The sequence below is a fragment of the Laetiporus sulphureus genome (assembly GCF_001632365.1).
Source record: "Laetiporus sulphureus 93-53 unplaced genomic scaffold LAESUscaffold_1, whole genome shotgun sequence".
NCBI classification, from domain to species: Eukaryota; Fungi; Basidiomycota; class Agaricomycetes; order Polyporales; family Laetiporaceae; genus Laetiporus; species Laetiporus sulphureus.
In genome coordinates, this window is record NW_024468510.1 from 1,097,975 (window position 1) to 1,125,682 (window position 27,708).

The window sequence follows — 27,708 nt, forward strand, 5'->3', positions numbered from 1 at the left end:
AAACGGAGGAGGTGACGGGGGGGAGGAAGGGGATGGAGGAGGAGAGGAAGAAGAAAGGGCGTGTTGTAGGTCAAGCCATGGTCGGAGTCTACTGTCCGCTTATCCAGATGCCGAAAGAGGAAGGAGCCAGGTGTCCGTCTGCAGCGTGTCCACCATCAACCGCGCTCTCCGCTAGAACCCTTGCCAGCATGTCCCTCTCGTCACCAAATTCGCATGACACCACGCGCGAGAATCACCGCTCCCCACCCTCCGCGAACGTTGCCCGTAGTATTGCCTCCCCGGAGAGCTTCGCGGAGCTTTCATGCGAGCTTTTGCCTATCCGCGAGCCCCATCCTAGGCAAAGCCCTCGGCGGCACATTCGCTGGTCGCGGGAGGCACACCTAGGGCCTGATGTGACGAGATGGGCTCAGGATTGACTTCGTCACAAGTTGTCCTTGAGGATGAGTAAACCATTTCCCGCTGGTTAGCGCGATTATGCATCTGCTAGCCGTCAGCGTGTCGGCGTCCCGCGAACAGGAGCGCCCGCTGATCTGCCTCCCCCAGAGCACGCGCCGCACTCTTGAGTCCGCATGGCTGCATCATCCTGACATCAACCAATTTGACTCGTCCCATCCTTTCCGTCTTATTACCTTCGCGGACCTTTGCCTCGCGGATCGTCATATCGTTAACGTGACCAGACACATCACAACAATAGAGGCCGTGTATTGTACTCGTGAGCGTAGCAAGGGCATAATGATATATCGTCTCGTGTATGTGGATATATGTCTAGGCGGACTGACCATGCTGGTGGAAACAACCGTAATATACATCATGTCAGCAGAAAATAGGGGAAGTGGGACGGGGCTAGGGGGGTGACCGAGCAGCGAGTGGGAAATGGAAAGGCAGGCACAAAAGAGCAGGCGAGCAGTGTCCGCATTGCAAGCGCAAAAATAGCCGTGAATGAATACAATCTGATAGACGTGAGTGCAAGGTATCTGAATGAGTGTAGGCAGAGACAGCGCATATGACCCAGACTTGACAACCCAAATGACCGACCGACCAACCACCATGAAAATCAAAGGAAATACCCGATCAAAAATAGAAACAATAAGGCCCAATAACTATCATCGAAAGAATCTGCGAACAAACCCGGCGACCCTTGGCAAGAAGGGAAGAACGAAGGGGATTGCAAACCATGCAAACAGCCCAAGGGTCGCCCCGCACCGTCATTGCGGTTCTGGCGGCGGTTGCGGCGGATTGCTGTCGTGACGAAGCGGTGGTGAGTCATCCACCGCTGGCGATGCATCTTTTTCTTCAAATTCTCCATCATTTGCATTCGCAAAGCGTTCCGAGGGACCGGAGAACGGCGTTGCCCGAGTATTTGGTGGTTCTGCACAGCCAGAGTGCTCCGCCGACGGCATCGTGTCCTCAACAGACTGCATCATCCCCGCTAGAATCTCCACAGTTAGCCCACGTTCACGAGAAGTTAATGCTAAATCAATACGTACGAAGATCCATACTGGGAATAACGAGCACGCCTTCTGATTGCGCAGAAGGACCATTTGCCGCCGGTATTTCAATGTCCGCCACACCTAGAGCAACTGCCGGTTGGTTGCGGAATTCCTCGGAGATATAGTGAGTACTTACGTTCGGCTGGACCAGGCGCCAAGGGCTCGGAGACAGAAGCGGTGATTCTAGACGAGTCATTGGGCAATGCACCGGGAGAATCATCATGGATGGGGGTGTTCGGTGTGATCGTCTTGTCCTCTCCAATGAGGCCTCTCGCCGCGGCGGCTACGCCCTCGCGCGAGATCACCTTCCGTGAAGTGCTCGAGGAACGACTACGCGAGTGTGTAGGAGTAGACCGGCCCAGTGGTACATGCAACCGACGTGCAACATGCTGAGCCTGCACGGCTTGTCCGGACGATATGCTCTTGACGAACTCAGGTCGGATATCTGCCCACATCTGCAACGCTTTAATGGAGCCCCACTCAATGATCTTGCTGTTGAGCCAATGGAGCGAGACTGGCTTCGTCAGGAAGTCGTTACACCCAGCAGCTAGAGCGGCCACACGATCACTCTGTAATGATGAGGCGGTCAAAGCGACAATAATAACGGACGATCTATACGGAGGGGTAGACGTCGTCGACGAGCGCGATTCGCTAGTCGAAGTGTCGGAAGGGGTGCTTTGACCTTCGGAACCAGGTGTCGTCGGGAACCCCCCTGTTGCACTGAGCTTCTCCATCCGTCTGATCTCCTTCGTAGCCGCAATACCATCCATGACAGGCATCTGTATATCCATCTGCACAGAGCTCAAACGTGAGATACACTATCACACATAGGTCGTTAGATGTGGACTGACCAGAATCAAGTGGAAGCCACCGCTGCGCCATTTGTCAACAGCTTCCTCTCCATTCTGCGCAACGTCATACTTAATCTTTTTCTTTTTCATGAATGTCGAGAGAATGGTCTGATTGATCGGGTTATCTATAGGAATTGGGGAGTCACTCAGCGTCTTAGCGCGTGCGGAGAAAAGGCGCCACAAACCGTCAACGATAAGGACGCTAATCGGCGGCACAATATTCGTGTCAGTCGGTTTCCCCTTCTTCTGCACGGCAGCGGGCGCGGAGGCGGTATTCTCGAACTTCGGCCTTCGTGGACGCCGCAAGGGTGGAGCGGGTACTGCACGGGACGGGGATACCGGCGCGCCCGACGCATGTCTCGCGAGGTTATCTGACTGTATCGACTTCCTGGTAGGTGTCCGTGCACTTGACGTCGATGACTCCCTTATGGGCGACCCCACCAACCCGGCGGTTATTGGGCTTTCCGCGGGAGACAGCGGAGCGAGACCTTCGTAGACCGCATGTCGTCCCTTGCCCTTCGACTGACTGCCGAACGGATCGTCACGTTCGGCACTAGCCTCGACGCTCGCTCCTGCAGGCGAGCGTGGTCCACGTCGAGCAATGTCCGCGGTCCCAACAGTCAAGCCGCCTTTAGCTTCATTGTCTGGTGTACGGCGGAATGAAATGCCATGAGAGCGACCCGGAGAATCGTATTGAGCAGCCGCACGCTCGCTTTGAGGTGATTGCAATGCACCCTTCGCGTTCTTCGGCTTGGGATGAAAGAATATCCCAGCAGGCTGGCCGTTGGGGCTTTGAATGACTAGTCCCGAGGCGGGAACAGCACCAAGCTTCGCCGCCGTGTCAGCATTGGAGAAATACTCCGTCGAGTCCGAGGCACCGCGTGGTGACGAGGCAGGGTATTCCTTCGGCGATCTTGCCGACTTATCGGAAGCGGTGCGGATGCTCGTGTTTGACCGTCCGCCAGGTGACCTTGCTGCACCAGACGTGTTGAAGAAAGGACTCATAGCGTGGAACCCGGGACTTATAGGAGAAGTAGCAATGGGGTAGAAGAACGGGTCCACAACCGGTTTTGTCATGGCGGTATGTAATGCTGTCAATAATCGCCGTGGACCCGCGGGCTTCGGTATCACTAAGACCTCCGGAAGGCGCGATGTATTGCCAAACCCGGGGATCAGATCGGATTGAATCGCGTCCCTCACAAGTTTGAAGTTGGACAGTGAAGTAAAATGGACAATAACAGGAGGGGACGCGAGAGATGTAGTAGAGGAAGCAGTAAGCCCCATGACACGAGCGACCTGCGGTGAAGAACGTGGACGGTGATTGGCGGCGAGAGAGGGTCGTTTCCTCGTATGTAGATGCAGCGGATACGCTTGTTCGGCCTTGATCTTCTGCAACTTGCTTCGTAATATGCTAACATCATCGTCAATGAGGACGAACGCTGCTATATCCGCGCCACTGCTCCCATTCGCAGAGGAAGCCACCCCAGGAGCTTGTTCCGGCACTGTAGGCAGTGGTGTGTCGTCCCTTCCTGACAGAGGACTCGACGCCGGGTCCACCACCGGCGCGCCATTCTCAGACATGGCATCAGCATCTGGCTCTGTGGAGACCGGGCTGACGTCCATGCCCCAGGTAGTGAGATAGCTCGTGAGGTGACGAGCAAAGGCACCTTTCGGGTTTGCGTACAGCGTTGCCTTCTTCCCTCGGAGCCCCTCAGCGAAACGAACCAGCTGTCCCATGGTGGGCTCATGCGAAATCTTCAGCTCCGGGTTCCCAATGAAAGCCGATTCATCTGGAAAGGTATTGATAACGGGGTTTACAACATTCGGGGAACCGCGCTCTAATTCGATAGATAGCTCGACGGGACGGCCAGGAGTGAGGCCTTTCGGCTCCACATCTGTCTCCAGGGAGGCGCCTACATGGCTAAGCAAACGGCGGAGGAAAAGGGTCTTAAAGGATGGTTGTGGTCTGAAAGATGGCGATGTCGGGGAAACAGGAGAGCTGCCGGCACTTTCCTCTGTCGAGCTTGCCCATTCTGATGCAACACGTGAATGATTGATGTGGAAGACACAGCGTAACGTTTTGTCCTCCCCACAGGAGGGAGACGAGCATTCACAAGGCAGAACTGTAGTATCGGAATCGGGCACAGGTTCCAGGAACAGCCCGATCTCAACGGTGTCTCCAGGATGCGCTGTTCCTATGATTTGTCGGACCACCTGTGATTGGCGTTAGGAATATTCACAATAACAAAGCGAGACCTGCTCACATGAGACAACGTATACGAGATGCCGCCTTCATCTCCTTTCACCCCGACATACTTTAGCCCCACATCACCGTGAAATAAAACCAGATCCACACCCGCTTGCGCTGCTACACCGCTCAACGCATCACCCACGCTCTGCAACATCTCACCAACGTCAAAGTCACTATATGTGGAGGACATACTGTGACGTTCGCCCACGCCTGTTGCTGCCGACTGAGTGGGAGGATCGAGGCTGAGGGCGGACATGTTGGCAGACATGTAATTTAGATTCTTCATAGATGTAAACACAGCAGATATGGAGGGCGTCGGGATGGAGAGAGAACATGCAGAGAACTGCTCCTTTGCAGGGTCCAGAACTTGCGGCGGGGATAGCTGGAGTAGCGTCTGTATCACCATCTGTACCGAGTCCGCCAATTCCAGCGAAAGCTCCTGAAAATGGCAGCATTCGGGCGGGAGCTCGCCGATGGCGAGTGGCGCATCACCAGACGGTGACGAAGCGATCCGTCTTGGGTTCTGCAACGAACCGAGCTGAGATGGGAGAGGCATCGAGAAGGCGCGAGACAATCGAGGGAGTGGAGGGGGATGCTCAGCTTGGTCGAGCGGGTTCTGGTCTGAATCCATATGGTTGGTAGGTGTTGCAAACTCGGACTCATCGCTCTCCACCGTCCGCGCGCTCCTCCTCGCAGGGCGGCTCAGCTCTTCCTCCGACACGTCGGTCTCACCTTCCGAGGAGCTGAGCATAACGGGACGGTCCGCAAGGGGTAACGCAATGGGTGGTGACGGCTCCGAGGGCCATGCAATGCCGAACTTGGATGTAGAAGGCAACTCGACGATGAGTGCCCCCTCGCCCAGGGTCTCCTCGTCAATCCCTGAACTCGCAACAACAGTCGGCAGGCCGGGCACGGCGGGCACTGTCCCCTCAGACATAGCCGGTGGCCAAAGGCAAGGATGAACCGGCTAGAAGACGTCCTACGACGCCAGCGCGAGAAGAGGGTCGGGAGGGTGGCGGAGAGGCGAGGACGGTAGAGGTAAGGCGGTGGCGGCTAGTATACTCGCGGTCAGTCGGGCATACCAAATTCGGGGGGCGGTGTACAAATACAGCCAAATAGTATCCCCGCATGCCCTGGAAGGTGCTAGATCTTCCTTGACCCTTTCTCCTACTCTTCAGAGTCTGAACGAGACTTCAGCCTTCGCATATCTGCGAGGCACGTCTATCGCGTTCCATCACTCTGGCCGCGTCGAATCCTCTGCATGCACTCAGCATGCGCGAGGCAGTGCAGGGATCAACTTCCGCCCTTGCACCGCAGCCCGACCCCAGACTCGCGCTGACAGTTGCTGCAGGCGATAGAGATTGTACACGCGGTTCGAAACAGGTGATATTCAAATAACTACATCATACGCCAGCATTTCCGCATCTCAACATGCGTTTGCCACGAGGAATATTGTTATGAAATGCAACTCCAGCAACTCCAGAAGTGAACAATTGATACATAGCTCAGTACTGCAGCTCAACGTCCCCTTCGGCCACTAAGTCCATGTCGTGGTAACTGATCTTCCTCCCCGCTGCCGCTCTCGGGTCCTCCTTGGCGTCGGGCGGCGGCGGCGGCGGCGGTCCACCCGCACTTGTTCGTCCACTTCGCCTGCCACCTGGGCCAGGTTCCAACGTCGCCATTGGCTTAGCAGGCAAGCCGGCCGAAGCCGGAACAGGAGGCACTTCCACGTTCTGTTCGTATCCAGGGGCGAAGCCACTAATACGCTCGCTTAAGCGCCTCGCCCCTACACCCTCATCTCTGCGTGGAGGCGGGGGTTGAGGGTAAGCATTTGGTAGATAAGGATACCCGTAGGGGTCCCAGAATCCACCGTTGGCGTATGGTGGTGGGTAGCCCCCATACGACCCTGAGTATGGAGCCGAACCCCGGCCATATTCACCAGTAGGAGGATAGGCCGGACCTTGCAGACCATAAGCCTGAGGAGGAGGAGCCTGACTATTCCCGACGGGAGCAGGAGGATGTGCGAAAGGCTGAATGCGATGAGGATCGAGCGCGAAGTTATTGAAGTAGGGTATCTGCGAAGGTGTCTGTGCCATAAGCAAACTGTAGTGCACTGAGCATTGCATCGTGCCTCACCTCTTCCAAGTGCTTTACCAGCTCGGGATGTTTGTTCGCGATATGTTTCTCTACGAACGAAGTGGCCTTGAAGAGCTTTTGACATGTCTTGCACCTAAACTTTCCTTCGTCCTCCTGCTTCATGTGCGGCTCAGCCGCCTTGGAAAGCTCCCTGTATGCCATGAACAATCAGATCAACAAAACACAGAGAAATAGACGTACTCTTCATAACTCTTGCCTCCATAGTCTCGGGGGTCGACGCCGTTCCGGTCAATCAGGAGAGCGATTTTAGAATCGAGCCATTCGAGCCATCGCTCGTCTAAGACAATGGTCATTCCTCCACAGGATAGAACAGCTTTCAACTGAGTTCACATACCATTCCTCTTCCAATCCCTGCTCTCGGTCTTCTCCTTGATTGCAACCTCTTTCTCTTTCTTCTCATCATCTCCTTCTGCTTGAGCTCTCTGCTCTTGCTCAGCCTTCTCTTCTGCCGCTTTAACCTCCTGAAGCAACGCTTTCGACATTGGCTTCCTCACATGCTTCACACACTTGCGCTGCAATTCTTCTAAGTGATCCGTAACAACTGCGCAGTAATAGCATGTGTGGAACGCAGCACGAAGGTAGGCAAGATACAAGTCGAGCGAAACTACCGCCTACAGAACAAAGGTGTGAGTGTTGGAATAAGCGCATGAGAACTGAGCAACAAAACGCTACCTTCTTCGCTTCCAAAGCCTTCTCGTCGGCAGTGTCAACCTGACCATGCTCCTTCAGGTCAGCCATGATTTTTTCAATCCGCCGTTCAACAGCCTCGCTTCCCCGCTCTCGCGGCTCTGACTCCTCATCCTCAGAAACCGCCGCCTCACCCATCCCTACATCAGGCTGCTCCGCTTCCCCGTTCACAGAAGCATCACCGTTTGTCTCCTGCTTCGGCGGAATCTTCATCTTCCTCAATGTCTCATACTCTTCTTCCAGCAGAGACGCCAGTTTTCTTGCATTGGCGAGGTCCTTTGCTATCCTGTCCGGCTTGCTTGCGACCTCCGGAGCATAACGTACCCTGCTCGTGAATGGCTTCGTATTGTGCGCGACATGCAATTTGAAGCCTTCGATCTGTCAACATAGCATTAGAGCATGTGAAGATAGTAAGAGCTCTTACACCGACCTTCTTGTCGGACAATTCGGCCATCACAGTTGACATGTCCGCATCGTCAGTGAACTTCAGCCATCCCGCACGATAGTAGTTCCTCTTCTGCAGTGGATCTCCCAGCGCGAGGTACACAAAGCCAGGGATTTGACCACAAGCCTACAGTCATTAGTCAGCAGACAAACGCTTACAATCCAGCAGGATACTGACCTCTTCCAACTTCGCACGACCAATGTCAGGCGGGATTGTTCGAATCATAACTTGATTGCCTTCAGGCTGCACCGCGATCTCCTCCCCTCGATTGTTGCGCCTGTTGTCTGCAAAGGTCTTGCCATTCGCGTCGGTCCTGCTGGCGTCATTGTCGCCGCCTTCATCTTCAGCTTCGACGTTGAACTGCATATCATCCTCGGCGTTACCACCTGCACCATTTTGCTTTGACTCCTCAGGGGAGGATCGGCCCGCGCTTGCTTCAGTGCCGTTGGCCGTAGGTTCCGAGCTGGGCGGAACTTCCTTAGTCGGGGAGGCAGCCTCTGGCTCCCGTTCGCTCAGGTCAGGATCGAATTTGCCTGCTTCAAGATCGAGCAAAAAATTATCCATTCTTCCCCTCCAACCAGTTTTCCTGACCCTCGCGCGCATGGCTGCGAATTCGGGAGCAGGGTCGTACTTTTCCGCAAACCAAGGTGACTTGCGGTGATGGTCGTACATGCGTTGAAGCTGCGGCACAGATGAGATGCAAGTTCTACGAATGAGTGACAGATAACTCACCTGCTGCGCGGAAAACTCCTTCTTGTACTTCTCCCATCGTGTCCTAATACCATTGCGGGGCTTGGAGCCGTCCCCTGCCTCTTGTTCTGCTGCCTTATCCGCATTGTCCTCCTCTATTGCCTGCTGAGGATGATAGAAGCGGAACCATTCCGCGTATTGCTTCAGAGATGCAGGATAATCAAAGGTGTGGGGATCAGGGGGCGCTCGCCGCAGTGAGCCATAGGGAGGCGGAGGAGGGTATTGACCACGGTGTGGTGACCCGTACCCGTACCCACGCGAGTGCGCATCTGAGTGTTCCACGAGATGAGGGTCACGCAGTGTAAACAGTTATCGTGTTACGTACCGTAATCGTCGCCATATCGAGGCCTCGGCTCGAACCTCTCCCTTTCCCAAGGCGACAGCGAACGTCGGCGCTTCCTACTGGCTAGATTACAACGCGTCAGTGAGCACGGTAATACGTTCGGTATTGTATGGTAATCACCTTCGTCCAACGGGGGGCTCCGACTTCTTCCTCGCCTACTGTACTCATATGCGGCCCTTTCCCGTTCATAATTAGCCCACGCTCTTTCCCTATCATACACGTCCCAATCACCACGGTAGGGATCGGGATAACCAGGTTCAGGATACATTGGTCTTGGAGGATATGTCCCACGATAAGGGGAGCGAGAACGCGAGCGTCCGCGGGGAGGAGGAGGGTAAGCAGCACCAGACCAAGAGGACATGTTCAGAGGAAAGCACTGAGAGAGAAAGAGGACGAGACACGCGAAGACTGATCATCAATAGCTGTGAGAGAGAGTAGGCGGGCATGATGGAAGCACAGACCTCTTGAGACGCGACAACACAACGACGAGCACGGCTTTCTCGACGCTCGTTGAGACAAGCTCAATGTGTTCGCGATGGCGGAACACAAGGGACGCGTGCGCTACTCATAGTGCGTTTCGAACTCCGATTGAATTGGGCCGCGATCGCGCCGAGACGCTCAGAGCGATCCTCGCGAGTCAATATACATTTCAGAAAATACTGTGCAACACGCTGTCGAGCTGTCTATCTGTACTACCGTCCTCGCCCACTTTCTTTTGCTTTTTTCGTGGTTTCTCTGCGTTTTTTGTCTGCGTTCCGCCTTTGTCATCGCGCGGCCGATTTGCGGCTTCTGCCGCACTTTCCTTTTCGGGCTCTCCTATTTTACGTTTCCGCTCAGCTCGCTTGCCCAGCACTCGTGCGAGCTCAACATTTTTCAGATATTCATGCTGCTCGCGGCGCGACTGAGACAACTCTACGCGCAGCTGAGCAGCATGCATAGCAGCTTCATGTGCTGAAGGGAAAATGAGATTGAGATGTGTTGGCGGTGAAAGAATGCTCACCAATCTGCTCCGTCAACATGTTCCACTTGAACTTGGGCAAATACTTCATAGTCCAAACATCGTCCCTCCACCGTGTTCCCTTCCTTCCTCCAATGGGCTGCGCGTTCAACATTTCGGCGACGGAGCGAGCAACCCGCTTGTCCTTGAACTCTACCCAACCTTCCGTAAAATGCGCTTTTTTCGTTGTGGTATACTTTCGCCGCAGGTACGCCTGCTTAGGGTCTTTGGACTACATGAGCACACATCAGCATATCAACGAGAATGCGATAATACCTTCTTGCTGCAAATACACCCTTCCGACATGTCCATATGCGCTCATGATATGTCTCACTTTCGTGGGCTGCATCCCAGGGGGGATGCGAGAGATGTAGATGACGCCAGTCTTCTCTTGTGCAGCTTTGAAAGCAGCCAACGCCTCGGGCGTGAGAGGCTTGACCACCTCTTGCGAAGGGCCAGCGAAGCCCTCGGGTTTCATTCCTTCTCCTAGGCTGTCTGCAGAGCTCGCCTCTGAGCCACTGTGCTCATCTCCGGAGATGTTATGATCATTTATTGGTTCCTCTTCATTATGCGCTTCCTGTGACTTGGATGACCCAGCCTGAGCTTCGCTGGAAAATCGAGCATCTGTCGTGAAGCGAGGGTCGGCAGAAGTCATGTTTGGGTTGCGATGTAGACAGAATAGGCAAGATGCCAGAAGGATTTGGTCAACAAATGTCAATACCGATCAGTTTTCAAGTCCGCGATGGCTCCGTAGCCCTATGAACTTGAAGCTGAGCATCAAATTGCTTTCTGCGCAAGAATATGACTGAGCAAGAACACTTGAATCGCCTTCATTTCGATTGTTAATATCAGTAACGCCAAGCACAGCTACTCAGCTATGATGCAACTTGTTCTTGAGACTAAATTATGATCAAGTACCGAGAAACGACCCCCCTAACTAAAATTACATTCTACTATCTGCTCGCCTTGTCTGGGCTCAGACTGGTTGGTACGTCTAGTTCATTCCACCAGCTGGCTCACTTCTCTGTCTCTGAGCTGCCAACGCCGTGCCTCCTTGGATTGGGTCTGTAACGTTGCTTGCCCATCACTCGGCGAATGCTCTCTCGGAGAATTTCTGTTCAATCGGAACATCACAGTCTACTAAAACTAGAGCTACATCGCCCTGCAAATCACTTATAGCTGACCCTTGTCGTCGGGCTCGCTGTACGCCCGCCCGGAGCTATATCGACTTCCCGTTCCTGCTGATCGGTGGATACAACGCCCACACTGTGAAGAGGTCCGATAAGACAAGCGCACGCCGAGAACGTGTATCTCCCTACTTCCCTGAGAGGTCGACTCAGGGACACAGGAGTTGCGGACGCGCGCAGGAGCACTCCATTTCCACGACAGATCCTGCCCAGGGGACGTCAAAGGAATATGCAGAGTACGCCACCTTAGCCATTTCCGGCCCTCCTTGTAAGCATGGCACTAGGGAAGCTGACCGAACCTCATTGACAGCCTTCGTTCGTCCGGCTGCTGGAGTGCCTGAGATCGCGTGGAGCAGTGATCTGTTTCGCACTTGCCAATGAAAATGCATCGGGTACGCTCATGATCGTGCGTCTGTCTGCACATGCTCTGCTTGTTATTCTAGTTCATTCATCAGGCTGTTTTCTTCTCGCTATGAAACGTTTGTTTGACTACCGATTGCTGCATGAGACAACGAGTCTCTGGAGCGCTGGCACTTGATCTTGATGGAGGCCAGCTTTTCCCCCTTGCCAATTCTTACACTTTCGAAACGCGGCTCAAAAAATTTGTACCGGCGGCGGCGTCCGACCCGAACTCGCAATCAGAATCGTTGCACCAAAATCAACGTCTTGAAAACGGGTCATGTCGATGTTCCTGGATTTGCTGAGGCTTATAACCTAACGTGCCGCCTCGTGTTGTATTGGGAACTGATCTCGATAGTCGTTCACCCGGTGGTGGTCGTTGATAAGTGTGTGAATATGTTTTCGATATGTTGCATCGACTAATTACTTACACGCTAGTTCGCCGCACACTGTGTTGTATAGACAGTGGTAATGACAGCAGTAATGACAGCATACGGATCGATTTTACCCTCTATTTCCTGCATCTATCTCACATTTGTCACCTATAGGTGGACAGAATTTTCGTTGCCGCTACAGTGGTGTCATCATGCTATGGACACCATATATGCGCACAATCACCACCCTGCACGACGCAGGTCCTCGGGGGTCGCCCGCTGCTGCTTGTCGAGCGTTCTAGGTCCATCAGGGCCTTCCTCGAGCCCGTTACCCAACGGAAGCTCCGGACGCCATCGCCAATGATACGTAAGTACTGTCTTCGGCTTCTTTTGGATTATATCACGTACATGCTAGACGAGAACAAGATGGCTGAACCAGGGACGTAGACAGGCATGAACAACTGACGAACCTTGCCTAGTATAGGTGTGAACTTGGCGCCGTGCCCGCTGCCGCCAGTACAGATGAACAGCGAGTCGTTGTAGCCCGGAAGATAATCAATGAGGAAAGAGTTGTCGACAGAGTCAGTGTAGAAGCACAACCTAGTAACGGCGATGGGCAGTGCCGCCAGGTCAGGAAGGAAGGTAGATACGAAGGTCTTGATGCCCTCGATAGATTTCAGAGGTATGGAGGTGTCGTCGACGCTGGGACGCAAAGGAACTGAAATAGGGCGTTTGAATCCAGGAAGCTTCACATAGTTCGTATACTGTCCAAACATAAGATTCAGTTATTGGAACGTCGCACAGCACATAGTATCGGTCAAGCACATCGGGCGAATTGACCTACCTTTGTTACTCGATAGCCAATTTTGACGAGCCCATCTTCTGTCCTCGGGAACGAATATACGCTGCGACTAGCAACATTCTTCCCAGTCGGGTCAGGGTCATGAGCGATTATTACAGGCCACTTGTCGTGTGAATACTTGTCCCAGAGCTGAGGTGCTTGGTCTTTCGGAGGTAGGCGAACGGTCACAACGCTTCCCGCAGTAGCCTCCAAGACTGCGCTGACTTCTGGTACAAGCATAGATGTAGCAGAGCCGCCTGTACGTGATACATTTGAGGTGGACGAAGATATCCAGGAACTATAATAGCACATACAAGCCACGATGACGAGATCAGCTGGATGACTTTGTCCGTCCTTCGTCACGATGCCGACCACACGCTTGGAGCCGCCAAGGTCAATGACCTGGAGAGATGCGAAGACACCTTCGTCGGGGCCCTCCACGAAGCGGGCGCCCTTCTTGCGTAGTTTGTCAGCGAGGAAAGTGCACGCTTTGCTTGGGTAGACGTATCCGGCTGTAGTGTCCAAGACGGCCTCGAATGTCTCTTTGCCACCGCTTTCTGGAATAGCAAACTGGAGCAGCTTATGCGCCCAACCGTTCTCGGCAGCACGATGTCTGTCCTCCTCATCCGTCAGGATATACTGTGTGTCTCTGAGGCCCTCCGCGGTCATGTTTGCGAGGGTCTTTCGCTCGAGGTCATCCAGCTGTGTCGAGTGCTGGACGCGTAGCATCCCCGACTCGACGAAGAGCTCCTTGTTGGGACCTAGTTCATCGTTCCAAGCCTTCCACACTTCCCGCGCCTCGTAGGCGAGCCGCTGATAGTACAGCTCATCTCCGTATGATGCCCGAAAGACCTTGTTCTCATCGACAGATGCTGCAGTCGAATTGGGGTTCAACTTGTAACCATCCTTAGAATTGTAGGCATGCTGGTCGAAGATAGTGATATCATCGTATCCTTGGATGATGATCGATCAGTTAAGTTCGTATATAGCCTCGTTAAAGGATCGTCACGTACCATCCTCAGCAAGATAGTATGCCGTGCTCAGGCTGAAGATCCCTGCGCCGACGATGATGACTTTGGGCTTGTCGAGTGCAGCCATATTCACGGATCGGTTGGCAGACGACAGATCAGATTACCTGTACGTTACGGCAAGGGAACAACAGCCTCCTTTATACCATATCAACGATTCGGCCCGGTTTGTCATCGATTCATCCTGTACGACATATATATAGCGTTCAGTATCGTGACGGTTCTCAGGAAGTACGCACTGATGTCTGGCTCGGAATAGCGGCCGGCCGCTCAGCGGAGCCATATCATATATAGTCAAGTGCATGTCTGTGTCGAGTTCGGTTCAGAACTTCAATCAAGTCGGGGATGTCTCGAACGTCGGCTTGAAGTACTCTATTCCATGATGACAACTTGAGCTCAAGAGAGGACGGCGGTTCTTTGGCGGCCTATCTTATCAGAAGATTCACTTAATGTCGATGGATCATGGCGCCCGATGCAATATGATACAATTCGACTCCGGCAAAATGATACTAGTACGTACAAGGTACGAAAGCACGGTTGCGAGTACATGATACAAGAACACACAACTTCTCTACAAGATCAAATGAAAGTAACAGGCTCCACGGACAATTGTGCTCTGTGATACATCAGGTTGCACAGCGGACGCGCGTCCGCTCGTTTATCTACTTCTGCGATGAACCTGGTATCGACTGAATTTGGCTTCTATCCAAGGTCCTGAGGAAGTCCTCTACGATAGTGGACGGTATGGAAGACCCTTGCGAGCTTGATGTATAGCCAGAGGGCAAAATCATGTCACCCGGCAGAGGTTCTAGTGCGAGATGTTCGTCGTCCGTCCCGAGGCCGTAGCAGCTGACTTGCTCAGCTGGAGCCTCTGCAGGACGTCCACGAGCAGCGTCATCGACCAATACGTTGTTGGAGGGAGCTTCAGAATCAGGAGAAACAAGATGTACATTCTCGTTCGGAACTTGTGTGGCCTTCGCTTGTGCCTCCGAATCGCCTGAATTGCACGCTGGTGGACCTTGACCTGCATAAACTACGTCGGACCCCGAAGTCATCTCACTGTCGGTCCTAGAATCCGCTTCCTCTTTGTCTATTTGTCGTCCCTGTCCTGGTTCAGAGACATCGCATGTACACGATACGTCATTTCCGCACAATAGCTGCGACGGCAGCAAGCTAGCCCCGCTTCCAAACATGTCCCGAAACTGTCGCAACGGCGTCGGCATCTCGTCCATATCGCATGTTTCGCCATCATAGGATTCATTCACTGACATCGGTATGCTTGGAGGGCATGTGCGTATTTGTGAAGCCAACTCGTCAGATGATGTCCTAGCATCGACTGCATGTCTTGAGAGCAGTAGATCAGTTGATTCTTTCGCAGCACAGCCCGCGTTTGAGTTCTTCCTGTTAGAGCATGGAGGGTCAATTCCCAGCACGAGTACATCATGAGAGTGATTGTGGCGCTTACTCTGAACTGTACGATATGCGATCATTCATATGATCATTCACTCCTACAGGAGGGGTTGCATGTGAGGACTGACGCTCTTGCGGTACCGGAAGATCTACCGGGACTGTCATGTTCAACCGGCTTACTGACGTTGCAATGTCGATCGGCATGTCGTTGGGTGAGCCAACTTTTCGACTACCAGCAACATCCCCGGTTGTAGAGCGAATCCGGATATCGTGATGTGTGGGTATCTGCAACTCTTCCTCTTCGGCTTGAGAGGTCAGTACTACCTGCCGATAGGATAGGAAAGTTCTAGTGGTAAAAATATTGTGCGTGTTAGCGAGCTCTCTCTCCTGGCTTTGAGAGGTAGGAACAATTTCGTCTTCATGAAGACTGCGAGTCATGCCGCGAGTCTGGGGAGGTCGAACGATCGTGTCTGAGTAGAGGCCTTCCAAGATCTCCTGAGTCTGGGATGAAGGTACAAATGTAGCGTCCTGACTAAACGTGGACGGCAGGATGGGTGAGGATGTAGAACGCGGCGTAGCCTGCCGCGGCGCAGCAGGACTCTCGCGGGGAGATTGCAAACATGGAGGTGGAAGTAGGCAGTTTGTCGATGTTGGGGTCGGAGTTGCTGGGGACGAGAAGATGAATTTGCTGCGAGCTATGTCTTCTTGATGTCTTCCATTCACAATATTGTCCGCGTCTCTATGGGCGTACAATGACAGACTCTTATCATGATCTTCGGGCGAACGACCGTTACATCGCGACTTCAGTGGCGGAGAAGAATGCCTCAAGAAAGTAGAGGGGGCCGAATCGTCATGGGCAGCAATGGCATCATGCGTAGAAGAGTCATAAGCTGACGAGCTCGGAGACGGCAACAGGACGAACGGCTCAGGCGACAATGCATGAGGCGCGTGTTCGCTCGCCTCGAAATCTGGCGACCACCGATGACTTCGTATCCTTGGTTTGCCCTTCGCTGTGGTCGGAGGTGGCGTTGGAAGTGACGTGGTGGCGGCCACTCTGGATGAGGCTCTGCGACGAACTGGAGTCCTAGAGTATAAGGATGAACGAGCGGAGGCCTTCGAGGAACTCTCGATTGGAGTGTTCCTACTAGTACAAATATTTTGGTCCTCGTCGCAAGTCAAGTCGATAGTCAGATCACCCATGTTGGCTGGTTTGGGGTCTATGTGATGTCATAAAACGACACCAGACATAGAAGTGCGTATAACAGCTCACCGTGGCTCCTCTTGAAAGCAGACAAAGGACGATCGCTGCTCATCGCAGCAGCGGCCAGAGTCCTCGCCTCGGTGCCAAAAGCGTCGTATACAGAGACAACAGGGTCTCGCTGATTATTCCGTCCCTTTGGTCGGAAACCCGAACTTCTCTTGGACCCATCGTTCTCCTTCAACTTTGCCTCCTTTCTAGGCAGACCTTCGTTGCACGCTTCAACATCGTGGCTCTTCCGTTTGCCCTTTGCAGACTGCTGCTGCCTGCCGAAGTAATGTGTGATAGGATGCTCGAGCTCATTGAAAGATAGCTTCATCTGCATTCCGGATACATAACAGAAAGAAGGTGCACTGATGATGGTGGCCTTCGAGCCGCGTGGCTTGCGCGGTCACGAGTGCGCGCACGGCGGAGTAAACGCGCTTTTTCAAACCCAGCTCACGCGTCCCGTTAAAGGGGAAATTGCGCGCGCGACTTGGCCAGATACCACATCACCACCGCCTCGTCCTCTCCCCGCTCTCTTCCCTCAGTCATCATGGAACAAAGACCAAACAAGAGACGCAGGTCCTCGCTCAAGTCGGGGAAGGTCAAGTCTGAGGCCGCTCCCGTCTCAAGCCTTCGCGTCAAGCGTCTTTCCGATAAAGCAAAGCTCCCGACGCGCGGTTCGCCACTCTCAGCAGGGTACGACTTGTGCAGGTGCTGAATGCGATAAGATGTGTCTATGGCGTTCCACTACTAATGCAGACTCCTCGCAGTGCCGAGAATAAGGTCGTCCCAGCGAGGGGCAAGGCTATGGTGGACACGCAGCTTTCTATCGCGGTCCCCCCAGGGACATACGGACGCGTCGCGCCGCGTAGTGGCCTAGGTATGACACGCGTCTGGTATATCCACTTCCTGCTCGTTGACATGGTGACTATCCAGCATCCAAGTTCATGATTGATACAGGGGCAGGTGTCATCGACGCTGACTACCGGGGGGTTGTCTACATACTCTTATTTAACCTATCAGATGAGGACTTTGAGGGTACGTTGGACTTGTCTTTGACGAACGTGTGCTTACGACTATCCTATACTGGCCAGTTAAGGAAGGTGATCGTGTCGCACAGCTCATTTTGGAGCGCATTCTTACGCCAGAGGTCATGGAGGTTCAGGTGAGCGTCGCTGCGATTGTCCCTTTGGCTCACACCTAATTCACCTTTACCACAGGAATTGGAGGATACAGTGCGTGGCTTGGGGGGTTTCGGCTCAACTGGTGGCCACAATCGCCTGTAGTAAAACGACGAGGCCTGTATAGACTTGGGGCAGACGTCGGTGGTGGAAGCGATGAGTTTTGTGCTGATTTTTTGCACTCTGTCGCCATTCATGGATCCCCCCCTTTTGTTTGGACATTTTCGTACTTCTTTCCACGATGTATATCTGTACAATCTTGTAGCTATTGTAGATTCAACTGCGGAATAATAGGGGAGGTCAGAGTGGGCGATTCTCACCCGATTCTGACGCCGACTCTGACCAGATTCTCCATGCGCTTCAGGTCACAAAATCGATGCAGAATCGGGTTCTCACTCTGAACACCCCCAATTCTCCAGTACACGATTGTCCTTTTGATTCTGCTATGGGCAAGTTGGACATTTGCCTTTTATGTCGAGTAGCTCTAAGAGACAATATGAATTGTACTGTTCAAGTCTCATAAATCAGAGTTTACCACTCAGTACTGGTGGCCCTACGCAGCCCTATACCCCGCCGGACTTAGCTCCGCCACCGAGCAGAAAATCTACTTCGGGCTCATCTTGATGATACAAAGATTCACATTAAACACCAAAGACATCGCAAGGAATATGGTAAAGAGCTGTTGTATTCACATCACCGAGTTTTGTAAAAATGTGGATTGCACATGTAGTCTGCTTACAAATCATCATAACTGAGTACGTGGTAAAGAGAATCCAGCTATGCAGAATCGGCCAGCCGATTCTGAGCTTAGAAGCGGCTCGCGAGCCGCTTCTCAAAAAGCTACGATTCTGGTGCGATCCTTCGAAGCGCCCAATTCCGCGTCGACCAGAATCGGCGTCGCAGCGACACTCAGAATCGGGCGAGAATCGCCCACTCTGACCTCCCCTAATAGGTCCGCTCCTTTTGAACGTGTACATCAGTCCTTCATGTCCACCATATCGTGGGTTCAAGAAACAGGAAGCCCTTCACTGCGCGAAGACCTCCATGCAACGTAGCGTTCTTGCCAGGCTCAAATGACGTGTATAGTGTATAGTGTATACATGTACCCATATTGCTGAACGAATGCCAGCTGCCAGCCTGGAGTATGCAGTTAATAGAGACCGCGTGCGCACTGCGGCAACCGCTGACTATTTGTTCTTGTCGGCATCGACGACATATAAGCCGTCCTGCGCTCGAGAGGAATGGCGCAGCAGGTCGCGGCCAGAGGGAGTATCAGAGTCGCTAAGAGTCGCTTTGTTGTGATCCAGCTCGATTCCTGTTCCCTCAGCCCATATCCTCCCGTCCGGAACGCTTTCACCATCCTGTCCGACTTGCACTTCAGTCGTGTCGACCAGCTTTACTGCTTCCACCAGCTTCACCAGACCTTCCATCTCGCGAGTCAGCTTGGCATGCTCCGGGGTGCCCTCCGCAGGTGGTATAAGAGCTGATAGTTCGTGTAGTTTCTTGAGGGTGGAAGCCGAGATAGTCGGCTGGGGATATGACGATAGCAAGTCGTTCACGGACCAGGTGGGCTTGGTGGGTATTCCGAGAGTGTCGACTTGTGGACTAGAGATGGTAGAGTTAAGCCTGGTGGTTTGCTTGAGAGGACCGTTGCATCTCAAAGGAAGTAGAGTGGCAAGTCGAAGGCTGCGTGAGTACATGGTGAAGAAACAAGAGGACGTCGCGTGAAGCGCCCAAGGCGACTGAATTATTACAACCTGCAACGGGAAGCGCTTGCCGCGTTCTTCAGGCTCGACCTTGCACACGGGCAAGTTATTCTCTCTAGCTCTTCCCCCTCACGACTTTCTGACTCTTGCTCTGTCTACCAGATGTCATCATCTCTCGCCAGCGCCATCCGACAGCTGCTGCCAAAACAGCTTCCTCCGTCCCTCACCAACCGACCAGGAAACCTCTACGAAGTCCTCTCGCGATATCCGAAGGATGGTGTCGGGCAGCGGGTGCATAAGATAAGGTGGACGTCAAAGGGGATTCCGAACTGCTACTGGGAGGTCACACGGACAAGCCTGAAGCTTGAGGGCAAGCATGGCAAGGCATGGGGCATCTTGACATGGAAAGGTGCGTTTCTGTGCTCCTGCATAACCGACTGCTCTCTAACGTCTATTTGAAATGAATTCTTCAGGAAAGGTAGTCAGCGAGCGGGAAGAGAAGATACCTGGCTCATTGAAGTTCAGTTGGGCCGAGGGTACATCTCGCATTCCACCAGGGTTCACTAGCCGTCCGAAGCTATCATCATAGTCGTCTACACTGTCGCATGATCCTGCTTCATCTCGTCTATCGTTCGCCTTGTGCCAACGCTGCAAATGTGATCAAAAGACATGCATTCCAGGTGGAAAGTACTCTAAGTGAGAATATGATCATGTTGCATAGTCTGCTCGACCTGGTCTAGTCGTATTGTGCACAATTGGCCAAGCCACTGTGCACAATAGTCCTATTAGGCCACGTTGGAGGCTTTTATCAATCCGGAGGAACTTTTGTAATCGTGGGAAAAATACATATAGCCGACACGCACTTGAGCTTAAGCTTGAAGCTTGAATCATTATCACATTCCAACAACATTGCAGCTTTCCCCATACTTTCCCCAGATTCTCCAGTCACCAGACAGTCGTCTCGTCACTGTATATACTTTCTAGCTGCGCAAATACTGACTGTTCGCCGCAAAATGGATCCGCGAACCCTCATAGACGCACAGTTCGACCGCGCGGTAGAGATCGTTCAGAGCCTGCCCAAGAATGGCCCAATCCAAACTGGGTACGAGGAGAAGCTGACGATGTACAGGTGCGTCGCAGTTGTCCACCTTGCATGCCAGTTCCCTCGAGTTCACGGTTACGTGTACGCAGTCTGTACAAACAAGGTGCCTAGCTCGCGTCCTTGGCCCTCTTTCGAGCCGTGTTGACATGATGCTGGATGGGTTGCAGCCACCGTCGGGAATGTGCAATCTCCGAGACCGAATATGTGGGACATGTTGGGCAGGGCTAAATGGTGCGTGTTCAACAGTACGTATTCGACGCTTTGCGTGACGTGAGGCGTAGGGACGCGTGGGCGAAGCATAAAGATTTGGACTCGTATGAGGCGAAGATGCTCTACGTTGACGCATTATTAAAGGTTAGACCAATGCTTTTTGCTGGTAGATCAAAACGTGTTAATGTTACTAGGTCCTTCGAAGGTATTCCGACAAGACAGTCGCGATGGACTTAGTGCGGGAATTAGAATCATATGGAGATCCATCCAGCCTCGTCATGAGTGGTGGGTTTTCCCCCTTCGACTTTACGGTCATGCACTCACATGATGTAGGTTCGCTCTCGCGATCGCGCGCATCTAGCTCATCCGGGTCGACCACGTCTGACGACCATTCGCCTCACTACCAGGCAGTCCAACTCAGTGGTCAGTCTGACTTTCCTATGCCCGGCCACATGCACGATCCCCGCACCGATGAAAGCAGCGCAGAGGAAGAGGAGGACGAGAATGACCGCGTGGCCCCAGTTACCTCCGTCTATGCGCAGAGCACTCAGATGACCCGCCCTCAATCTTCCATGTCCTCGAGGCGCTACCGCACGCCGATGGCTGGGTCACTGCTGTCTCCGCCGCCACACAGTGCGAGCGTCCCAGCCACTCAGCCTTTGCCAGAATTCCACACCGAATCCGCGTTTGCAGAACCGGCACCCATTCACGCCTCTTCGGGTTACGCTCCAACCGCATCTTCCTATCAGGACCGCTTCTCACATGCATCTACCACGGATCTGACGTCATCCATCCACGCATACCCTCCGCCTGCAGGATACAGAGCACCCAGCCAGCAGCAGCAGCGCAGGCCGTACGCTACCTACGGCAACGTACCGGCGCGCCCAGCCTCCCGACCAACGCTGGAACGGGCCGTAGAGAACATGCAGGCGACAATGGCATCTCTCAGCGAACGGATAGAGAGTCTGGAAACGCTGCGCTTGTCAACATCCCTGTCTTCTCCGGGTCAGCGTTCTCCTCGGTGGAGCGCCGCGATGCAGGGCAACGGTGGAGAGTGGGATCTGGACGATATGGGCATGTGGTCGCTTGTCCTTCGCCCGCTTGCTCGTGTCCTCTCCATGCTCAGGTTCATCACATCGTTCCTGGCAAACGGGCAGGGCCGTTCGCCGGCGATGGTCATCGTGCGGCGGCTATTCCTGGACGCCTCATTCATACTGTGCGTTCTTGCAGCGATGAAGCTGATGTGGAGACGCAGCGGGGTGCGCAGGCGAGAGGTGCGCGCTGCATTAGGTTTTCTGTGGTTGGCAGTGATTGGACAGAGACAGCCGCGACGGATGGTGGACCGCGGTGTTTAACTCATTAGTGTGATATCCCGGAATGCTTGCATGTTGCTATGATCTATTTCGACATGGAAGGGAATGGCGTTAGATTTGAGTCGTCCTCTCAGGCTATAAGCCTCGTCAGCTGTTTTATGTTACACTTCAACGGAGTCTCCTAAACGCGAGAAAGAGCTGAACAGGTTGGACCGAGCTCGAGATAGGCGCGAGGAATGACACGAGCTGTAGACAGTAGTCGACCGAGGTTGCCGCTGGCTGAGCCGAACTCGGTCAGTCAGCTAGTCAGGCTTGGGACATAGAGAGCTTGGGAGTCCCCTGCGCGCCCTCGCGATGAAACTCCACCACGCCTGGCAGGTCTGTCTTATCATCATACTGGTTCGTGTCAAACGCCCACTAGCACTAGTCGACAATGACCGAGAACCGTCGGCATTCCTTGTCAGACCATGCGTTCGAGGCTGTCTACCACCCGATACCCCAGGCACCCGTCGCGTCTGAGCCATTCAGGCCTTCGCTGGAGCTCAGCTCGGAAGAGAGCGACGTCGAGTTGGACAGTGCCAATCCCCCGGTAGAGGTTGATGCTCGCATACGCTGGATACACTTCGTTCTGGGATGTGCCGTGCTTTTACCATGGAACGGTATGCCGCTCTGCTTGGACCTATGATAGCGATTGCTCATAACACAACCAGTCATGATCACAGCAACTCCATACTTCATGTCGAGGCTAGAAGGGTCGAGCTTGCAAAGCTCATTCTCGTCGTATCTCTCCACGACGTTCACGATCGCCAATTTTAGCTTACTCGCGCACGCGACCGCTACTTCTAAGCAGGTATGCACTACAATTCACTCGCAAAGCTCCCATTTTAATTTTCATCTTGTGGAAGGCATCGAATTCTCGCCGTGTGCTTTTCTCCTTGACATGGCTTGCACTTCTGACAGCTTTGCTTACCGCGAGCACCTGGTTCCACCCACCTCCCGGTGTCTTCTTCACCTTCGTGCTCCTCATCGGAATGCTGCAAGCGTCTGCAGGTTCGTATCTGCAGACAGCTGTCGTTGCGGTCGCCTCTCTCTTTGGCCATAGAGCCATGCAAGCCGTCATGTCCGGCCAGGCGGCAGTGGGCGTGATCATCAGCGGCGTGCAGGTGCTCAGTGCCGCCGCGTCTACACGCATTGCACCGTCTCCGCAGGTGGATGTAGTAGCGCTCTCAAGGACAGCAGAGGAGAACTCCGCCGCGCTCTTCTTCGGGCTGTCTACGGTTTTCCTCGTGCTCACTCAGTTCGCGCAAGCGTGGATGACCAAACTCCCAGGATACCGAACCTTGCTGGCTCGCTCGAGATCTCGTGTGCGACCGCCTCCCGTGGACAGCGGCGAGATTCCTGATGAGACGCATACCCTTACCGCGGGTGGCCGTAAGACCATGAATGGCAGAGTACAGATGCTCCGGTTAGTTAGACTGAACTTGCCATATAACATTGCTGTAGCCTACGTATTCGTTATAACATTGGTGAGCATTGATGGTCCTCACTTTCAAGGTCCATATCTGACATCAGTGTCGCCAGTCCGTTTACCCTCCTATTACCATCTCAGTTAGATCAAGCAATCCGGGCACGCATCAGCTACTATTCAGCGCCATCCATTTCTTGGTGTACAACGTCGGCGACCTCCTTGGCCGCTTCCTTTGCTCCCTCCCGCGCCTTCTCGTCTGGTCCGCACGGCGTCTCCTCACGTTCGCGCTGGCACGCACGCTCTTCATCCCGCTCTTCCTCATTTGCAACATTCAGTGGTCATCTCCCGCCGCGATCCGGCCCATCATCACCTCCGACGTGCTGTTCATGCTGATCCTACTGTTGTTCGGGCTGTCAAACGGGTACGTGTCGAGTATGTGCATGATGGCCGCGCCGTCGGTGACGCACAACCCGCGATTAAGAGGGCGCACGGAGGACGTGGATGTTGCGGCGACGGTGGCGAGCTTTTGCTTGGTGGGTGGGCTGACGTTGGGCAGCTTTGCGAGTTTCGCGGTACGGGCGATGGTATGTGACTGCAATCCATTCGCAGCGTGAATATTAGGTAAAGATTCTGGTAACACCATATACAATACGATACCTATGTAAGCACAATCCACCTCGCAGTGACTGATAAGTACTATACGTTTCACGACTACGTACACGATATAGCACTTATGGATTCGTTCGGGTGACTGCGACCTAGACAGATATCCAGCAAGAAGGTCTGTAGTCGGGGCGCAAGGAGCATCTAAAGGCTCAATCGCTGACCATTTATGGGAAGATATTGGTCCGTGTTGCGGTACCGGGACGTCTAGTTGTCGCAGCTACTAGGTTTTATTTCTGTTAGCGTGAACTGTTATCAGCTGTTAGAGGGGCACTTCCCGAGGGATTCAGTGCTGATGATGACTAGAAAATACGCGCAGCCAACGATGCGTTTACAAATGTCGCACTCACGCATCGACTGTCGTTCGCGAGGTCGCAACTCGTATGATCGTCCCTTGGCAGCATACAATTTCAAGTCTAGGAGCAAACACAGCGAAATGTCGCGTTCAGCGTCGCGAATGTGATCACGCAGGGTTGCTGCGACACGCTCACCTGATCGTCATTATCGCGCCTCTACCCACCAACACCGAGCATATCCGCACCTGTACCTCATGACAGGACACATTTGCCTTCTAGCCGGTCGTGACTGATGAATCCGTCCCGTGGGCTTCCGGCGTTCCTTCCCAAAGCGCAATTCTCCAACATCCGATTCGAAGATCCGCGTGAGGTCCTAGTAGTTGAATGTTACATACAAAACGTCAAGATAGCGTGGGTAGCACGAAAATCAAGCACAAGGGATATCTATTAGATGGCCAAAGTCTTCTCAAGTGAGTGAACAACGCGATACATCACTCATACAGCACTCACCGTTTCAATTGTTTGGAATGCCCGCTCTTGGAGCTCCTGGTAGACGGGGGGCGAGTTCTCGGGCTTGGGCAGCCTGCTTCCGCTTGCGATGTTCGGCGAGGCGCATTGCGAATATGTCGCGGTGGAGTGTATACCGTTGGTGAGAAGGCTTGACGGCCGGCGTCGAAGGAGTGGTTGAGCCAGAACTGAGTGAGCCCGGTACGCTGGTAGGGCTCTTCGATCCTTCCTTCCCTTTCTTCTCTCCTTCGTCGGTATCCTGTCCAGCCTTACCGTCCTTATCCGTGCCTTTCTCCTTCTCCTTCTCCTTTTCCTGCTTCTTTTTCTGGCGTTCCTCCCACTCCCGCTTCACCTTAGCGATCTCCTCCGGAGAAAGGCCCGCCTTCGCACCGCTGCCCCCCAAGCCATCGCTCGCATCGGCCACCTGACTCGCGAAGCCGGGATCCGACAGATGCGTATCACACACGTAGATGAAGTCCACCGTCTGAATTGTCGCGAGCACTGTCGTCGTCGGCTTGTGGCAGACGTAGCACGGCCGCGCGGTAGCTACTGCCTGTAGATACGGATGTACACATGGTGGGCTCGACGACGAGCGGAGCGTCGGACTGACTCACGCGCTTGTAGTAGAGATTTGTGAAAGACATGATCAGGATTGTTCACGAGACGGAAGACCGCTGAGCAATAATCTTGCGGAGTGATCAAGTGATAAGTTTCGGGAGAACAGGTGGCCCGCGCATATATAGGCCTCGGGCTATCGACGTCAGAGGTCCATTTTCTGAGCCCGCTCATTCCTCTCTCACACACACGACGATGTCGACCGTAGGCAAACCCATAACGTGCAAGGCTGCAGTGTGCTGGGCCGCCGGCGAGCCCCTCAAGATCGAGGAGGTCGAGGTCGCCCCTCCGGGTCCTCATGAAGTCCGCATCCATATTCTATACACTGGTACGTAATCTCCTGTCACGAATCTCCCCGCGCTCATCGTCTGGTAAAGGCATCTGTCACACCGATGAGTACACTCGCAGTGGCAAGGACCCTGAGGTCAGCAGCAACCAACCACATCGTCCGAATCATTGATCATCTAACGCTTCTTTCATCAATAGGGAGTGTTCCCGGTCATCCTCGGCCACGAGGGCGGCGGAATCGTGAGTCGCTGTCATAACGTTCTTCGCATCAGTGGTTGATCGTCTCCAGGTCGAGTCCGTAGGCGAGGGCGTCACCAGCGTCAAGCCGGTACGTATTGCCGATATCTCCGCTGAGAAAAGAACTGAACGTTTTGCATAGGGCGACCATGTCATCCCCCTGTACACCGCCGGTAAGTGTCGACGCTGCCAGTCTTTCATACTGCAAAGGTTGACATTTGATTAGAATGTCGCGAGTGCAAGTTCTGCAAGAGCGGGAAGACCAACCTCTGCGGAAAAGGTGCTTCTAGCTGTCCTGCATTGAACGCGTCCAACTACTTACGCACATATATAGTCCGAGCTACTCAGGGTAAGGGACTGATGCCTGACAGCACCGTCCGCTTCACATGCAAGGGACAAAAGCTCCACCATTTCGTATGTTTGTCTCGCAATGCCCTCGCGATGTCGCATATTCACCCTGACCCAGATGGGTACATCGACGTTCTCGCAGTACACCGTTGTCGCGGACGTCTCCGTGGTCGCCGTCAACCCGAAGGCGCCCCTTGAGCGCGTCTGCCTACTCGGTTGCGGTATCACCACGGCCTGGGGTGCAGTGGTCAAACAGCCGGGAATCCGTGAGTCCCTTCGAACATTTTGCCAACGCCATATTAAAGTGCATATATCCAGCCGGGTCGACGGTGGCTGTCTTTGGCTGTGGCGCCATCGGGCTCGGCGTCATCGCAACATCCGCGCTCGTGAAGGCGTCGCGCGTCATCGCAGTCGACACCAACCCCGGGAAGGAGGCCTGGGCACGCAAGTTCGGCGCGACGGACTTTGTGAACCCGAGCAAGCTTCCAGAGGGCACCAGGATCCAGGACTACCTGATCGAGCTAACGGATGGTGGTTTGGACTACACATTCGATTGCACGGGCAATGTAAGTTTTATTTTCTGATGCCCTTCCATGTTTTGGTGATCCTGACTTGGTGATCCTCCCGCATAGGTCCACGTCATGCGTGCTGCCCTTGAGGCATGCCACAAAGGCTGGGGTGTCAGCACCATCATTGGTGTCGCGGCTGCTGGCCAGGAGATCTCTACTCGCCCGTAAGTGCAAAACTGGTATACAGCGTGTGCACGCCCTCATCCACTTGGGTGAACCAGATTCCAGCTCGTCACTGGCCGTACGTGGCGTGGCACTGCGTTCGGTGGCGTGAAGGGCCGCACCGAGCTCCCCGGCCTTGTCGAGGGTACGACAGTCGCCCCTTCTCAATTTTCGCTGTGGGCTGACGGCGTGTGCAGATTATATGGCTGGGAAGGTCAAAGTCGATGAGTATGTCACTCACAACCGGACGTTGGCCGACATCAATGAGGGCTTCCACGATATGCACGTAAGTACTGGCGTTCTAATGAGCTTGCAACTCGCTTATCCTTATGCCTTGCAGGATGGCAACTGCATTCGCTGTGTGGTGGATATGTCCTAGATCATAGACGTTGGCGACAGATACGTCGAGCAGGCACAACAGAAGATGTAGTAAACCAATGTATAGGTACACGTCTGGATCGCTACCAGACGAATTCAATGATATGCATAGACAAGTGAGCCCGTATGCAACGCGCCCTCGGAAGTACATGCGTCTACATCCGTCAGTGAGAAGCTATATGGAGGTACAGTTTTACAGACAGTGCGATTCT

At 53.7% G+C, this 27,708-nt stretch overlaps 13 protein-coding genes across 13 annotated transcripts; 6 read left to right on the top strand and 7 right to left on the bottom strand.

Annotated features, from left to right (window-relative positions):
- Window positions 1-1,205: 1,205 nt before the first annotated feature.
- LAESUDRAFT_753909 (uncharacterized protein) lies at window positions 1,206-5,529 on the bottom strand (the record flags this gene model as incomplete). The annotated part of the gene is made up of 6 exons (XM_040911820.1): window positions 1,206-1,429; window positions 1,488-1,571; window positions 1,627-2,281; window positions 2,342-2,466; window positions 2,527-4,555; window positions 4,606-5,529. 6 exons carry the CDS (start codon window positions 5,527-5,529, stop codon window positions 1,206-1,208), a joined length of 4,041 nt encoding a protein of 1,346 aa, XP_040770379.1.
- A 429-nt stretch (window positions 5,530-5,958) lies between these two features.
- On the bottom strand, window positions 5,959-9,505 carry LAESUDRAFT_689788 (uncharacterized protein). The gene is made up of 11 exons (XM_040906034.1): window positions 9,436-9,505; window positions 9,095-9,382; window positions 8,957-9,037; window positions 8,614-8,900; window positions 8,059-8,562; window positions 7,867-8,007; window positions 7,422-7,814; window positions 7,084-7,360; window positions 6,930-7,026; window positions 6,729-6,879; window positions 5,959-6,667 (listed from the first exon to the last, which is right to left on the bottom strand). The coding sequence occupies exons 2-11, from the start codon at window positions 9,333-9,335 to the stop codon at window positions 6,098-6,100; spliced, it is 2,742 nt and encodes a 913-aa protein (XP_040770380.1). The 5' UTR covers window positions 9,336-9,382; window positions 9,436-9,505; the 3' UTR covers window positions 5,959-6,097.
- Window positions 9,506-9,600: 95 nt separating this feature from the next.
- LAESUDRAFT_689791 (uncharacterized protein) lies at window positions 9,601-10,651 on the bottom strand. The gene is made up of 3 exons (XM_040906035.1): window positions 10,248-10,651; window positions 9,975-10,196; window positions 9,601-9,925 (listed from the first exon to the last, which is right to left on the bottom strand). Exons 1-3 carry the CDS (start codon window positions 10,624-10,626, stop codon window positions 9,624-9,626), a joined length of 903 nt encoding a protein of 300 aa, XP_040770381.1. The 5' UTR covers window positions 10,627-10,651; the 3' UTR covers window positions 9,601-9,623.
- A 1,349-nt stretch (window positions 10,652-12,000) lies between these two features.
- On the bottom strand, window positions 12,001-13,902 carry LAESUDRAFT_719181 (FAD dependent oxidoreductase). The gene is made up of 5 exons (XM_040907579.1): window positions 13,786-13,902; window positions 13,087-13,725; window positions 12,776-13,029; window positions 12,402-12,695; window positions 12,001-12,342 (listed from the first exon to the last, which is right to left on the bottom strand). Exons 1-5 carry the CDS (start codon window positions 13,868-13,870, stop codon window positions 12,172-12,174), a joined length of 1,443 nt encoding a protein of 480 aa, XP_040770382.1. The 5' UTR covers window positions 13,871-13,902; the 3' UTR covers window positions 12,001-12,171.
- Window positions 13,903-14,265: 363 nt separating this feature from the next.
- LAESUDRAFT_746318 (uncharacterized protein) lies at window positions 14,266-16,798 on the bottom strand. Its single transcript, XM_040911414.1, has 3 exons — window positions 16,481-16,798; window positions 15,266-16,427; window positions 14,266-15,201 (listed from the first exon to the last, which is right to left on the bottom strand). Exons 1-3 carry the CDS (start codon window positions 16,791-16,793, stop codon window positions 14,463-14,465), a joined length of 2,214 nt encoding a protein of 737 aa, XP_040770383.1. The 5' UTR covers window positions 16,794-16,798; the 3' UTR covers window positions 14,266-14,462.
- A 151-nt stretch (window positions 16,799-16,949) lies between these two features.
- On the top strand, window positions 16,950-18,170 carry LAESUDRAFT_668926 (dUTP diphosphatase). The gene is made up of 5 exons (XM_040905390.1): window positions 16,950-17,164; window positions 17,224-17,333; window positions 17,390-17,491; window positions 17,548-17,618; window positions 17,674-18,170. Exons 1-5 carry the CDS (start codon window positions 17,004-17,006, stop codon window positions 17,737-17,739), a joined length of 510 nt encoding a protein of 169 aa, XP_040770384.1. The 5' UTR covers window positions 16,950-17,003; the 3' UTR covers window positions 17,740-18,170.
- Window positions 18,171-18,204: 34 nt separating this feature from the next.
- LAESUDRAFT_19728 (uncharacterized protein) lies at window positions 18,205-18,755 on the top strand. Its single transcript, XM_040901540.1, has one exon. The coding sequence runs from the start codon at window positions 18,414-18,416 to the stop codon at window positions 18,687-18,689; it is 276 nt and encodes a 91-aa protein (XP_040770385.1). The 5' UTR covers window positions 18,205-18,413; the 3' UTR covers window positions 18,690-18,755.
- LAESUDRAFT_19769 (uncharacterized protein) lies at window positions 18,717-19,766 on the bottom strand. The gene has a single exon (XM_040901544.1). The coding sequence runs from the start codon at window positions 19,332-19,334 to the stop codon at window positions 18,822-18,824; it is 513 nt and encodes a 170-aa protein (XP_040770386.1). The 5' UTR covers window positions 19,335-19,766; the 3' UTR covers window positions 18,717-18,821.
- On the top strand, window positions 19,503-20,208 carry LAESUDRAFT_689803 (uncharacterized protein; the record flags this gene model as incomplete). The annotated part of the gene is made up of 2 exons (XM_040906036.1): window positions 19,503-19,749; window positions 19,814-20,208. The coding sequence occupies 2 exons, from the start codon at window positions 19,503-19,505 to the stop codon at window positions 19,927-19,929; spliced, it is 363 nt and encodes a 120-aa protein (XP_040770387.1). The 3' UTR covers window positions 19,930-20,208.
- Window positions 20,209-20,353: 145 nt separating this feature from the next.
- On the top strand, window positions 20,354-22,007 carry LAESUDRAFT_640551 (ACBP-domain-containing protein; the record flags this gene model as incomplete). Its single annotated transcript, XM_040903606.1, has 6 exons — window positions 20,354-20,469; window positions 20,532-20,545; window positions 20,610-20,673; window positions 20,724-20,796; window positions 20,847-20,937; window positions 20,986-22,007. 6 exons carry the CDS (start codon window positions 20,354-20,356, stop codon window positions 22,005-22,007), a joined length of 1,380 nt encoding a protein of 459 aa, XP_040770388.1.
- Window positions 22,008-22,398: 391 nt separating this feature from the next.
- Window positions 22,399-24,047, top strand: LAESUDRAFT_640138 (uncharacterized protein; the record flags this gene model as incomplete). Its single annotated transcript, XM_040903579.1, has 4 exons — window positions 22,399-22,624; window positions 22,676-22,815; window positions 22,871-23,491; window positions 23,547-24,047. The coding sequence occupies 4 exons, from the start codon at window positions 22,399-22,401 to the stop codon at window positions 24,045-24,047; spliced, it is 1,488 nt and encodes a 495-aa protein (XP_040770389.1).
- A 755-nt stretch (window positions 24,048-24,802) lies between these two features.
- Window positions 24,803-25,551, bottom strand: LAESUDRAFT_719191 (DUF1742-domain-containing protein). The gene is made up of 3 exons (XM_040907580.1): window positions 25,514-25,551; window positions 24,903-25,452; window positions 24,803-24,854 (listed from the first exon to the last, which is right to left on the bottom strand). Exons 1-2 carry the CDS (start codon window positions 25,541-25,543, stop codon window positions 24,907-24,909), a joined length of 576 nt encoding a protein of 191 aa, XP_040770390.1. The 5' UTR covers window positions 25,544-25,551; the 3' UTR covers window positions 24,803-24,854; window positions 24,903-24,906.
- A 158-nt stretch (window positions 25,552-25,709) lies between these two features.
- LAESUDRAFT_639235 (glutathione-dependent formaldehyde dehydrogenase) lies at window positions 25,710-27,497 on the top strand (the record flags this gene model as incomplete). The annotated part of the gene is made up of 13 exons (XM_040903531.1): window positions 25,710-25,842; window positions 25,892-25,938; window positions 26,001-26,042; window positions 26,092-26,130; window positions 26,182-26,212; window positions 26,266-26,319; window positions 26,374-26,453; window positions 26,506-26,653; window positions 26,706-26,953; window positions 27,020-27,120; window positions 27,178-27,263; window positions 27,316-27,404; window positions 27,459-27,497. 13 exons carry the CDS (start codon window positions 25,710-25,712, stop codon window positions 27,495-27,497), a joined length of 1,137 nt encoding a protein of 378 aa, XP_040770391.1.
- Between the last annotated feature and the right edge of the window lie 211 nt (window positions 27,498-27,708).